The sequence below is a fragment of the Petromyzon marinus genome, chromosome 24, assembly GCF_048934315.1.
Source record: "Petromyzon marinus isolate PM22_M1 ecotype Great Lakes invasive population chromosome 24, UKy_Petmar_22M1.pri1.0, whole genome shotgun sequence".
Classification (NCBI taxonomy): domain Eukaryota; kingdom Metazoa; phylum Chordata; class Hyperoartia; order Petromyzontiformes; family Petromyzontidae; genus Petromyzon; species Petromyzon marinus.
In genome coordinates, this window is record NC_133690.1 from 7884228 (window position 1) to 7898335 (window position 14108).

Here is a 14108-nt window from a genome sequence, read left to right on the forward strand (position 1 = left end):
CGAACTCGGATTCGTAGCGCAGCCCGCTAACCGCTGCACAACCGCTCCCCTCACACAGCCCCATCGCATGCAGCACGCATCCTACTTGGGTGTTCACCAATCAACGGTAAAGGCGCAGCCCTGCAATTTCTCATTGGTGCCACTGCTGACGGAAGGTGTCGCCACCGGAGGGAGCTCTCTCGCGGGGAGCTCTGGAGAGGCTCCCTTTAGAATCTCGACGCCACCAGGGGCCGCCTCTGGAACCTAGAGGGAGCGGGTAAAGATGGCCAAATACCTTCCAGAGCAGTGGTTTTCACAATTCACTTTCGCCGACGAGACATCATCAGCGTGAGGGCGGACACACATTTCAAACCGTTGGGATTTGACAGTAGCACGATGATGATCTCGTCGTGTGTTGTCAGGAGGCCGCACGTCGAGAGCCGCACTAAAGGCCACCAGGGGCCGCCAGCAGGCCACGGGCCTTGGCAATGAAGACCACTCCTCTAGACTTTAGCGGTCACGTGTGCGTGGAGATGCTCATACCTTTAATGTCCAGAAGCAGATTCATATGCTTTTTGTGCGTACGTCACACAATGTCCCAGCTAATTACATCGGCCCAAATGGTTAAAGAAAGGCTCCTGACCTCGCGCGCATTATCATCTTATCTGTGAGTCCTAGGACCTGCAGGGATGCCCATCAAACCCACCGTTTAACCGGGCGATGGTGGCTTCGTAATCCAGCACTCTTGAGGCTCGGGATGGTTGAATCGCGCAAATATTTGTAAAACTTCCTTCTCGTGGGAGTCCACGTGCCGTGCCCTGGCTTAACAGGCAAGTGCGATACAGCAACGTGCAGACTAATACCGCGTCCCTTCTGTATGGGATAGAGTGTTGTACCCTAGCACGTGTGGGTTCTCTCCGGGCGCTCCCATTTCCTACCAAATGTATAAAACACTCAATAATTGCCTGAAATCACCTCGATATGCGGAGGACCGCAGAGCTTGGGAAATTGTTGACGCTGATTCATCGCCTTGCTGGCTGACAGCGATTGTGCATTTTCACGATGGGTGACGCTAATAAAACACGATAAACTATTGTCATTTTACCAGGTAAGGGCCACTGAGCTGTATATCTCTTTTTCAGAAGCGACCTGACCGCAAATTATAGTTCAACGAAGTGACATCTTGAGGAAATGTAGAGCAGCCAAATACTCTAAAAGCATGTTTCTAAGTTTGGAAAGGAAAAAAACCGAAGGAGCAGGAGAAAAATCCACGCCACACGGGGAGAGAGACATGCAAACTTCACGGGGTTGGGATCAAACCCACGACCTTTCTGCATATCAGGCGATGGAGATAATATCTCGCCACCACGGCGCCCCTAAAATTGTTATTAATATGATAAAACCTGTGAACCTTCAATGACTTGCATACAAGGTGCGTGATAGATGTCAAAAATGCAGTTGATGCTGGATATAAGCACACCTTAAATAAGCACAGTTTTGATATAAACAACACGCGCTTCCATCACCCTGGTGGTGCGAAGTCAAAGGGCAACTTCTGATACAAGTGCAGTGGAACACAATCCTTATGTATAAAGGAATTGAGAGGCTATATGATCAAGGAAGATGACGCCACAACGGGGACCTGCAAGGATGAGACCTCCGACTTGTGGTGCTGAATGTGAACGTTATCAGCACCACTGAGTGGACAGAGCCCCGCTCCGATAGCTCGTGGATGTGAGGTTGAGAGGGATCGGCGGGCAGCCACGGGGCTGTCAGTTGGGGCAGTTGACGGGCAGCCACGAGGCTGTCAGTTGGGGCAGTTTACGGGCAGCCACGGGGCTGTCAGTTGGGGCAGTTCACGGGCAGCCACGAGGCTGTCAGTTGGGGCAGTTTACGGGCAGCCACGGGGCTGTCAGTTGGGCCAGTTTACGGGCAGCCACGGGGCTGTCAGTTGGGGCAGTTTACGGGCAGCCACGGGGCTGTCAGTTGGGGCAGTGAACGGGCAGCCACGGGGCTGGCAGTTGGGCCAGTTTACGGGCAGCCACGGGGCTGTCAGTTGGGGCAGTTTACGGGCAGCCACGGGGCTGTCAGTTGGGGCAGTTATCTGGCGGCTGCTAGAAATTTCCACGTGACAAGCCACTTCGTTATACTATCATTTGTGGCCAGGTCGCTTCTGAAAAATAACGAATAGCTCAGTGCGCTTTACATGGTAAAGTAAAAAAAATGTTTCGAAAATAGTTGAATGTGCTTCTACACAAACCGTGGAGTTCACTTTTCAAATCAATCAGGGGCTCGGCTTGTCAGAGACTATTGACCCCGATTGGACACAGGGTCGAGGCTTTACATGGTCAGCGTATTGAAAGTTTCAGCACAAAGTACCAATGAATAATCATTTCACGGTGCACGTATCAATGATTTAATTGACCATTTATGTCCAGCTGATTCATTTTCAGAAGATAGATAAAACATTATAAAACATACAGCATATATAATGTACTTCCTTTTGCCAATCAATTACTGAATTTACATCCTCTCCAGGTCCTGTTGGTTGTGGGGGTTGTTTGACCATACTTGACCGTGCTGGTGAGTGTGGGTTGGTGAAATTAAGAGAAAGGGGAGGCTGTAATGACTGATGCCATGGCTGAGAACCGAACTCGGAGTCTCCAGAATCGTCCCGCAGTGTCTGCTAACCACTGCACCACAGCTCTCCCTTGAGCAGGGTACAAGTGGTGTAACGTGGTAAGTAGATCGATGCAATGAAGGATTCAGTCAATGACCATGACAGTTCTGCTGAACTCGCTTATTGGGTAACATAAACAAGGAGAGGCATTTTTTTTATCGAATTCCGAAAGAAAAAAAAACGACCTCAATATTTCAAGATCGACAACGCACTGCGTGGTGAATAAGACTCGGTAGTTGTGCCTGATACATGACGTCACGGTGGACGCAATCCTTGAAGGGCCGCACGCGGTTCCGAAGCCGCAGGTTGCGTTATAAGTGGCTGCGCTTTGAGGTGCTCAGAGCACTGCGAATCGGTGTGGAGGTGTGTCACGAGGGTTTGTGATTTTAAGTCGACATGAGGCTGTCAACATCGGGTGGTCACCAAGGGCAATGCCATTGATGCCACGGTGACTCGGTACCGTCGCAGGAGGCCCACTAAATAGAGCCTAAGAGCTAATCGGGCCCTTCTTGCTGAAATAAACAAAATATATATTCTGGAACATCTTTTTGTAGATGATTAACTTATTCAAAATCTACTTTACATTTGTGTGCAAGCAAAATATAATGCGACACAACTTTCCTTGGGAAACCAAGTGGGGGGAGGGGGGGCGATGGAAAGCAAGTCTATTGTAAAGCACGATTTTAACAAAAATGAACATGTTTATAAACTCCTTAATGTATGTATGCTGAACTTATTTCGCGCCTTACGTAGCCAACCGTGCTAATCGTGGCCAAGCATGGGTGAATTATGTTTTTTTTTTAGATCATTCCCTTTCCCGTGCAGAAAAGTGCGGTGATCAAAGGAACTATAACTGTTTAAACAAGTTTCACTTGTAACCGCGTTGTGTTTGCAGTGGTGGTGTTCTGTGGTGTACCACAATTCTCTCCTGGCAGGGTCTCGTCACTCCAAATCCACTCCGGCCATCCATTCATCACGCGACGGGGAGATGTCGTCTCCCTTGCCTGCGATGCAGGAGGTTGTGCGTTTAATCCCAACCCTGACGATGTCTGTTATTGTACATTTGGAGTTCGCGTGTTCTCTCTCCCCGTGGTGGTCGCGTGGCTTTTAGTCCCGGTCCTCCAGTTTTGCCCTCCACATTTAGAAACGTGCGTTTAGATTGTTTTGGCTGCTGCAATAATTCCCGCGTATGATGATGCTGATGATAAAAGCCGCTTCGAAGAGCTATCATGTGTGGCCAGGTCGCCGCTGAAACATAGCTAATAGCTGTGGGCTTTACCTGGTAAACTTTAACATTTGAGTTTACTTGACACACTGTGTCAATATCAAGCGGCTGAGAGCGAGTGCAGTGTGGTATGCTCCGTACACCGGCCCCGCCTCTGTCAGTCCCAAAATACAAATGGGTGCACCGGTTATGCGGTCAAGGGAGGTGGTCGTGTCGTGGGGTAAAGTGTGGGGACTGCCCCCTGCGCCAAAGAGACCGGGACAGCGCGGCAGGAGGCCATGCACGTGCAACAGCGGCGTGAGCGAGACTTTGGCGGACGCTGCGCCCCCTGTACCTTCGTTAAGTAAGTGGACATTGTGTGCGTGCTGTACCACAAACAAACGAAAACAGCCCAAAGCAACGTTCAAATATATATATATAAAAATGTCTTTATTTTTATTTTCAAAAATAGCCCCTTCCGGCATTACACCAGAGACGATTTCTGCATAGTATGTGCTGAATTTATACAAAAATATGAAAACCCTGAAATTGTACAAACGTTGTGTTTCTATCACGATTTAAATAATAAGCCCTAGTTTCACGTCTACACATTTAAAATGTGCTCTATAATTTAACAGCTCCTTAGACGAGACCCATAATAATAGTAGTAGTAACGCACAAACCGACCTAAGGAAAGCACCGTGTAACCCAACCGAAAGCCGTGAGAGGTTTGGGTCACCAGACTGCGTGTACAGTGGGACCGGGCACCTACTATCTGGGGACTTTATCGCGTGAAATGCTTCTGGACCACAGAGCTGGCAGTGACACAGCTGACAACGGCTCATTGTTTAAACAAAAATAATAATTACAGAACGTACACAATTTACAAAATATAAATTCTCTTATGTACAAAATAACATACACATCCAAAATAGAGCGCAATCTATCGTAGCATATTACAAAATACCCCTCCCCTCCCCCTGCCATCCATGGACAGCGTTCTAACACGGTACGGTGCGCGTGTCGGTGTGTGTGTCGGTGTGAAACTCTTAGCAAGGACAATGGTGAATATTGCCAAAGTGGTTCATACGCAGGGCTTCATTTCAGCCGGAGCTGTCCAGCGGCTGAGCTCTGTAGAATCTCTCTCCGCCTTCCCTCCCTCGCTGTCGCCGATGGGGAATGCTCACGAACAACCCCGGGTCAGAGATGAGACCACACGCGGCGGTATGCCGTGACGTTGAACTATGGCCTATGGGCTCAACAACAACAACAAATTCACGTCACACTTTGGGAATTGCTCGAACGGGCAGACCGACCGTCGTCCTAACTGAGCGTGGAGCATTCAAAGTGCCGTATTATCGATGGACCCATAAGCATTCGCCACGTTCCAAGCCGACACACACGCAGTCGCCCACAGTCGCCCACAGTCGCCCAGTCACCCACAGTCACCCACAGTCGCGCACGCCACGCGCACGACTGTGGACGACTGTGGGACGGCAGCGCGTTGGTTCGATCGCAAAAGAAAGCCACAACTCGCTTCAAATTCTCCAGCACGACCACGCAGACAAGCGTCACGGTGCAGTGTCGAGCTCCTCCGTAGCACTGTGTCACCGTGCTACGGCCGAGGATTGGCTGCCTGCGAGTCACTTCAAGCCCCCTTCGCCACGCCAGGAATGGGTTGGGGGTTGGTGGGGCGGTGCAGGGATGGGTGGGGGGCTAATGTTCATTAAGGCAGCGGCGGCGGTGTCCCACAGCCGGATAGAGGCAGGGGGAGTCCGTGGTCTTGAGTCGAGGAGTACAAATGAGGTCTCGGGGTGGAGGGAATCTCTGAGTGTCGTCTCCAAGGGTCAGTGCAATTTCTCGGATGGGGAGCACGGCTCGCTCCCTCTCTCTCTCTCTCCATGCTCAAGTGCCAGACGTGGGCGACGTGAAGCGGCGAGCTTGAAGCAATCCTGCGGGACGAAGGGACAGAGAGGGGGCGGCACGGTCAATGAGACGCACGGCCCCCCGACTCACTCGCGCGCCACACCGAGTGAACCGAGAGACACGAATGTGTGTTGAACTTAATTCGCACCGTACGCGGCCGGGCGGGTGGGGGGGGGGGCGGGGAGCGGGGTGTGGATGGGGAGGATAACAAACGAAACACAAAAAAAGCTGAGAAATTAAGTTTTCCATCCAGGTGATGTAAAAGTGCACAGCTCACAGAAGCATTCCGCGTGAGCGCACGTGAGCACCGCGCGCTGCCGCTGCCTCTGCGCGACTTGTGACCCTGGCATCGGATCCGTCGATCGCGTGCCCCTATCCGGTTCCTGGACCCCGATTCGTATTCCTATTTACATTCCCTTGGCGTTATTGCATCGAGCAGGCGCCCTGCTTAATTAGTAACGAGCCGCCTCAACGTTTTTTGTTGTTGTTGTGAAGAATCCGTTATGAGCGGAATTGGCACGCAAACACACGCGTCTAAAATATTGCTTAATTAGAACTCTGACGTGAGCACATCACCAAACTCATTGCAGTTGATCATTCTCCACCGAGCGTGGCCGAGTAATCGACCGAATCTTTGGCAGCGACTGCTGTGGGCCCAACGGTGAACCCGACCGGAGTGACCCCGACGCGAACTCCGCGATGCACGTGGCAACGCAAACCCCGCCTGACTCGCACCGAGCCGCACGCAGCCTGCTCGGAGCTGCTACGACGAGCCCCAAGCGGCGAGCCCCGCGGCACTCACCACCGTGGTGGCGCACTAGAACCAGCTGGCGAAGTCGAGCAGCTCCTGCTCCTCGGGGCTCAGCGGCTCGTCGGACGAGGAGGAGGAGGAGGAGGACGAGGAGGACGAGGTCTCGTCCGACAGGGAGCTGCCGCCTGGCGAGCACGACGCCAGAGACGCCGCGCACGATGAGCACGCGGCGGCGGCGCCAGCCCCACCAGCGGACACGGAGCACGCCAAGGAGCACGACGAGGAGCACGACGAGGAGCCGGGCGCGGAGCCGCCGCCGCCGCCGCCGCCGCCGCCGACCCCCATCAGCAGCGTCGCGGGGGAGGCGGCTCGCAGCGAGGGTGCCACGGCCGAGTCGTGCTCGCGGAGCAGCGCCTGCAGGGCCCGGATGTACTCCACGGCGGCGCGCAGCGTCTCCACTTTGCTCACGCGGCGACTCGCGGTGGCGGCGGCGGCGGCGGCTGCGGCGGCGGCGGCGGCGGCGCCCGCGGGCGGCACGCGCTCGCGCAGAGCCGCGAAGCCCATGTTGACGAGGCGCACGCGGTTCCGCTCGCGCTCGTTGCGCCGCGCCACCGCCACGGGCGGAGCGCGGTGCTGCTGCTGCTGCTGCTGGTGGTGGTTGTTGTTGTTGTGGTGGTGGTGGTTGTGGTGGTGGTGGTTGTGGTGGTGGTGGTGGTGCGGGACCACACCGCCACCAGCGGCGGCAGCGGCCGCTGTCAGCCCAAGGCGGCGGCGACAGCGCAGCAGCTCCGGGGACGGGGAACGCGGCGGCGGCTGCTGCGGCTGTGGCTGCTGTGGCTGTGGCTGCGGGGACGCCGCCAGCTGCTGCTGCTGCTGCTGCTCTTGCTTGAAGCTGCCGATGCCACCGAGCACGTCGATGGGCGCGGGGCTGCTGAGCTGGCACGCCTTCGGGCCGCCGCCGCCGCCGCCGCCGCCGCACACGAAGAGGCATGCGGCGTGGGGAGAGAAGGGCGCGCGACTCAGGACGGGGCTCATCATGGCTCGCGGAGCGGCTCCTCGCTAGGAGCAGGAGGAGCAGGAGGAGGAGGGAGCGGCGTGTGGCTCGTGCCGCGCGCGTGCGCCTCTTATAAAGGCGGCGGCGGCGACTCCGCGGCGCGCGCCCGTGGCCCGGGGCCGCGCGCGTGCGCGTGCGACCCCCCCCACCCCCAGCCTCTACCCACCACGCTCCTCTATTGACACTCGCCTCTTGTTATGCAAATGAGGCGCGGTCGGGCGCGTGCCGCTGCGGGCGCGGCCCCCCCTCACCCGCCCCCTCCCCAGCCTGGGCTCACCCCTCCCCCTGTTCCTCCTTCCCCTGCACCACCTCCACACTCACCCCCGTGCGCGCGTCGGTGCGCGTGTGGGTGTGTGTGTGTCGGTGTGTGTGTGTCGGTGTGTGTGTGTCGGTGTGTGTGTGTCGGTGTCGGTGTGTGTGTGTGTCGGTGTGTGTGTGTGTGTGTCGGTGTGTGTGTGTGTCGGTGTGTGTGTGTCGGTGTGTGTGTGTCAGTGTGTGTGTCGGTGTGTGTGTGTGTGTCGGTGTGTTGTGTCGGTGTGTGTGTGTGTGTCGGTGTGTGTGTGTCGGTGTGTGTGTGTGTCGGTGTGTGTGTGTCGGTGTGTGTATGTTGGTGTGGGTGTCGGTGTGTGTGTGTGTGTGTCGGTGTGTGTGTGTCGGTGCGCGTGTCGGTGTCGGTGTGTGTGTCGGTGTGTGTGTGTGTGTCGGTGCGCGTGTCGGTGTGTGTGTGTCGGTGTATGTGTCGGTGTGTGTGTGTCGGTGTGTGTGTCGGTGTGTGTGTGTCGGTGTGTGTGTCGGTCCGCGTGTGTCGGTGTGTGTGTGTGTGTGTCGGTGTGTGTGTCGGTGTGTGTGTGTGTCGGTGTGTGTGTGTGTCGGTGTGTGTGTGTCGGTGTGTGTGTCGGTCCGCGTGTGTCGGTGCGCGTGTAGGTGTGTGTGTGTCGGTGTGTGTGTGTCGGTGTGTGTGTGTCGGTGTGTGTGTGGGTGTGTGTGTGGGTGTGTGTGTGTCGGTGCGCATGTCGGTGTGTGTGTGTCGGTGTGTGTGTGGGGAGCGATAGTGTAGCAGTTAGCGCGCTGCGCTATGAACCCGGCAACACGAGTTCGATTCCCGCTCACGGCCAACACCAGTGACGATTATCTGAACCGGTCCCGGGCCTCTCCTAGGTCGACTCAGCCTCAAAAGAGTACCTGGTGCCGGTGTGTAAACATTGCCACTAGGGAGACAAAGGCGGTCGGGCGTGGTGCTGGCAACCCACCCCCTCGTGTACCGTTCCGTCCTTCATAGGTGCTTTCTAACAGCACTTGCCCCTACAGTCTGTTAAGGCTACACGGGGGATCTTTGTCTTTTGTCTCGGTGAGTGTGTGAGCGCGCGAGCGCGCGCACGCGCGTGGCTACGCGTGTCTGTGTGTCTGTGTTTTTGTATTGTGTGTGCGTGTGTCTATGTGTGTGTGTGCGTGTGTCTGTGTTTTTGTTATGTGTGTGCGTCTGTGTGTGTGTGTCGGTGCGTGTGTCTGTGTGTCAGTGTTTTTGTATTGTGTGTGTGTCTGTTTTTGTTGCGTGTGTGCGTGTGTCTGTGTGCGTGTCGGTGCGTGTGTCTGTGTGTCTGTATTTTCGTTATGTGTGTGTGCGTGTGTCGCGATGGGTGTGATGGTGAGCGCGCTGCGCTACGAACCCGACCACCCGAGTTCGATTCCTGCTCGCGACACACCAACACCAGTAACGATTATCTGACTCGGTCATGGGCCTCCCCTAGGTCGACTCAACCTCAAATTAGTACCCGGTGCGTTATGTAAACATCGCCACTGGGAATACAAAGGCGGCCGGGTGTGGCGCGAGCCACCCCATCCTCTCGTGTGGCGTCCCGGCCTTCACAGGTGCTTCTCGCTAACCGCACTTGCCCCAAACGCCTGTCGAGGCTATACGGGGCCTCTTTGCCTTTGCGTGCGCCGCTCCCCATCGCGAGCCGCCACTGCCGCACGCGCCTCCCCGCCAGCGGCGATTTGGGCGACTCCGCGAGGGCCGAGCCGAGGGAGCGGCAGAGAGAGCGAGAGCACAGGGCGGGGGAGAGCGGGAGGGAGGGATACGGAGAGAAGGGAGATTTGTCTTTGTTTGGGTAGCCAGCGAGGACTGCGCGTGTGGTGGAGACTGTGAATATCTCCTGTGCAGGGCCAGATTAAGATTTTGTAGGCCCCTGGGCTACAGGCACTGTGAGCCCCCCCGGTAATATTCTCAAAGGAAGAACAAAGTTAAAGAAAACGAATGAATTTTTTTTTTCACAAGGCTAACAACAAATTAAATTCAGCGTTCACAAATGAAATCACTTTTCGCTTCATCTCTGGAGGCTCTCCGGCTGGTGGAGGCCCCTGGGGTGCAGCCCCTAAAGCCCCCCACGCCTTACTTAATCCGGCCCTGCTCCTGCGCGACGGTGAATTGTGAGATGGTGGACGGGCGAAACGTGGTGAAGACGGGAGAGAGAAAGAGAGAGATAGCGCGTGCTCGACCTGGGACGTGCCAATGGGTGATGGACTGAGTGAATGCGATGAGACTTTGCGCAAGCCTCCGACAAGGGAGTTGGCAACTTGCGGCACTTTTAAGGACTCGCTCCGTGACGTCATTCATTAAGGACTCGCTCCGTGACGTCATTCATTAAGGACTCGCTCCGTGACGTCATTCATTAAGGACTCGCTCCGTGACGTCTCTCATTAAGGACTCGCTCCGTGACGTAATTCATTAAGGACCACCACCGTTTCTCGTATTCACCGCACGGCGCATTGCGGCTCTTCAAATGTTTAGGCGTTTTTTGACCGAATTCGATGTTTTTGTTAACTTGTTGTTGTTGTTGTTGTTTTGGTAGCCGGCCCCCGGGGGCTAAGACTTAACACTTTCGGGACCAGGTATCGAACCTGTCGATACGAACGAGATCGAGCATGATGCGTTGTGAATGCGTCGCCAAGTGCGAAGAAATATGAGCGTGCAGCGAATGTGTGAATGGCAAAGACTGCGTATGAGATTGTGACTCTGTGTACGGATAAGCCTTGTTCATGTGTAAGGCGGCGTGCATATGGATCGCTAAGACTTGCAATGTGAGCCTGAGTATGTAATGAGAGCGTGAAGTGGTTTCGTGAATGGTGATGTGGTTTAAGCGACTTAATGAATACATGAGATGCGAGAAATCGCGTATAAGGTTGAGATCGCATGGGGGAGACGTGAGTGCATGAAATTGTGAATGACATTTTGTGAATGGTCATGTGTGAGTGTGTGAATGTGTGGCTGAGAGGGTTGTGAATGGGAATGGTTCAGGCTAAAATGAATTGGTTTCTTTGTGAATGATAATACGTGCATTCCTAAGGCTGTGTATGAATCGGTGAAACTATAAACGTTTTATTTGAGCAGGTAAGACCCACTGAGCTATACAGCTCTCTTATTCAGAAGCGACCTGGCCACAGTTGATAGCTCAACGAAGTGACTTATCGCGTGGGCATTTATAGCAGCCGGTTGGCTGTGTACGGTGCGGAAAAAGTTCAGCACACATACTTACAAACGCATGTTTATTCTAAATGTGCAGTGAAATACCAGAAGACCCGGGGACAAATCCACGCGACCGCGGGGAGAGAGAACATGCAAACTCTAAATATACAGCAGGCCATCAAACCCACAACCTCCTGTATAGCAGGCGAGGGCGATAACGTCTCGTCACCGTATAACCCCAATGTATTATGCTGAATATTTGAGAGTGTAAATAGATGATGATTGACGTGGTGGCTGTGGACTCGCTTCGGCTGTGTAAACGTCTGCATGCAACACTCTTGCCCAAGCAGACGTACAAAGCGACACACGATATGTGTGTGTGTGTGTGTCTCGTGATAAATAACTTTGATTAAAACCCGGCTGACCAAGTTAAACTCCAAACCACGGCTAACATCAGTGGCGAGTGATCTCTGAACCACTCCTGCCCCCACCACCACCATTCAACCTCTTCACCAACCCACGCTGACCACAGTGGTGAAGTATGGTTAACCAAACAACCCCCACGAATCGAGGCCTTCATCCAGGCAGAGGTGTCAGATCACACCGACGCAAGGCGTTGAGAGAATGTTGCCCAAGCAACGCTTTTGAGTCGGGTGTCCTACACCTTTGCAATGGTGACGCGTTCAGTAGTTTCGAGCTGGTGGTCAGGATTGGATTTTTGGGGAAGTTTTGTGGGTGCAATGCTGCACGCCTTTGTGCGTTGTTACAGTAACTCCCGCCCTGTACAGAGACTCGAGGCGCAGTGCCTGCCCCGAGTTATTTTTTTTTTATTGTGCCAGGTAGGGCCCCACTGAAATCTAGAGCTCATTCTTTCAGAAGCGACTTGGCTTATCCTCTGAACGCGTGGTGATGTCGAAGGACCCGGAGAAAAATCCACGCGACCACGGGGAGAAAAAGACGCGCAAGCTCCAAATATACAGCAGCAGGCGTCAGGGTCGGGATCGAACCCACGGCCTCCTGTATACCAGGCGAGGTAGTCAACATCTCATAGCCACCGCGGCGTTTCCGTGGGATCGTCTACAGTTTCACGGGGTGCGCGACATCCATCTTCAAATCTGCAAGCGACCGAGAGACACCGTCCCAGCAGAATGAGTAGAGTGTGACATTCACAGGTCGATAACAATATAGATTTAATTTCAACTCGTAACGCGCAACCTCTGCACGGTGTTGGCTCCTCGCTCTCGAAGAGAGAGGTCGACTCAGAGGCACCAGGAGGAGGAGGAAACAACGGACGAGCGGTGAGCCGGCGCCAAATTCCCCACTCCCTCTCCAAGCTCTGTGGGCCTCCATATATTGAGGTGTCGTCGGCCAATTAACAACCAGTGTTTACGTAGAAAAAAGAAACCCGGAGCACGCGCGAGAAACCCCGCGCGTGCGAGGGGACACCACTCTCTTCCCACACGCACGGAACCAAAGGAGTCCACGTTCTACTGCGCTGCTTTCTACTGGCGAGCCGGAGTGCGGCACCTCCTCCATAGGCCGCGGGAATGGGCGCTTCGCGTCGTCCGTGCGCGATCCACACCCCCCCCGCCGCCGCTGCCATCCGCACGGCGCTGAGACTCGAGGCCGCGAGCGCCCTGCCTGGCTCTGGAGGCGCGCTCCGCACGCAGGCCCCCATCTCGCGGTTCGCCCCCCGGGTCCTGGGCCCTGTGCCGGAGTGCCACCGTCGAGTGGCCCCGTCCCGCTGGGCTCGCGGTGCGTGCTGCTCAGAGACCGGGGCGCTGCTTTGGGGCTGGGGTTGTGGGATTTTAAACAGGAGGGGAGAGAGAGAGAGAGAGCCTTGGTCGTGGAGCGAGCACGAGGCGACAACATCCACCGGACCGCTACAAGCGTTTTTTTTTAATCGTACGCAACAAAGACAAAGATCCCCCGTATAGCCTTCACATATTGTTGGGGCAAGTGCTGTTAGCGCGCACCTGTGAAGGCCCGGCACGGCACACGAGGGGGTGGATGGCCAACACCACGCCCGGCCGCCTTTGTCTCCCCAGTAGTGATGTGTACACACCACGTCCTAATTTAAGGCTGAGTCGACCTACGGGAGGTCCATGGCCGGTTCAGTAAATCGTCACCTGGTGTTGGCCGTGAGCGGAAATCGAACTCAAGAGATCAGGTTCGTAGCGCATCGCGCTGACCGCTACACTACCGCCACCCCCCAAATGACTTAAACACTCACGCAGACACAGACGGACACGCAGTGAGACATTGAGTAGACAACACGAAGACAGCAGAGTCTTGGGACTCTAGGATGGGACACGTGTGAACTCCTCACTCACTCACTCCCTCCCTCATTCACTAAACCCGCAGTGACCAGGAAGGTGAAGTATGGTCAGAACGGCGTGGAGAGAGTTTCATCGAGCAGTGTATTGACGAAGGGCTGAAACACATTACGACTGTGTGTGTGTGTCCGTTATGCAGCGGGGAGCGGTTGTGTAGCGGTTAGCGCGCTGCGCTACGAACCTGGTCCCCCCGAGTTCGATTCCCGCTCACGGCCAACACCCTCTCCTGGGCCTCCCCTATGGCCAACTCAGCATCAGATTGGTGCCCGGTGCGGTGCTTAAGCATCGCCACTAGGGAGACAAAGGCGGACGGGCGTGGTACTGACCACCCCCCCCCCCGGTGCTCGCTAACGGCACTTGACCCACAAGTTGGTTTAGACATTACGGGGGGTCTTTGACTTTGCTGCTCTAATCGCCCACGGATCACAACGTCCCCTGCAGACATTTGGTCAACCCACTGCCAAATGAAAGCTGAATGCTCACCAGCAACGTCAAACAGCTTGCGATGGTAGAGTGTGGCTGGCTAGTTAGTTAGGGGTAGGGGTAGAGTGTGACTGGCTAGTTAGTTAGGGGTAGAGTGTGAGTGGCTAGTTAGTTAGGGGTAGGGGTAGAGTGTGAGTGGCTAGTTAGTTAGGGGTAGGGGTAGAGTGTGAGTGGCTAGTTAGTTAGGGGTAGAGTGTGGCTGGCTAGTTAGTTAGGGGTAGGGGTAGAGTGT

General features: G+C 55.1%; 1 protein-coding gene across 1 annotated transcript; it reads right to left on the minus strand.

Moving 5' to 3' along the window:
- Nucleotides 1–4296: 4296 nt before the first annotated feature.
- On the minus strand, nucleotides 4297–7695 carry LOC116945509 (uncharacterized). Its single transcript, XM_032959844.2, has 2 exons — nucleotides 6592–7695; nucleotides 4297–5815 (listed from the first exon to the last, which is right to left on the minus strand). Exon 1 carries the CDS (start codon nucleotides 7576–7578, stop codon nucleotides 6607–6609), a length of 972 nt encoding a protein of 323 aa, XP_032815735.2. The 5' UTR covers nucleotides 7579–7695; the 3' UTR covers nucleotides 4297–5815; nucleotides 6592–6606.
- Between the last annotated feature and the right edge of the window lie 6413 nt (nucleotides 7696–14108).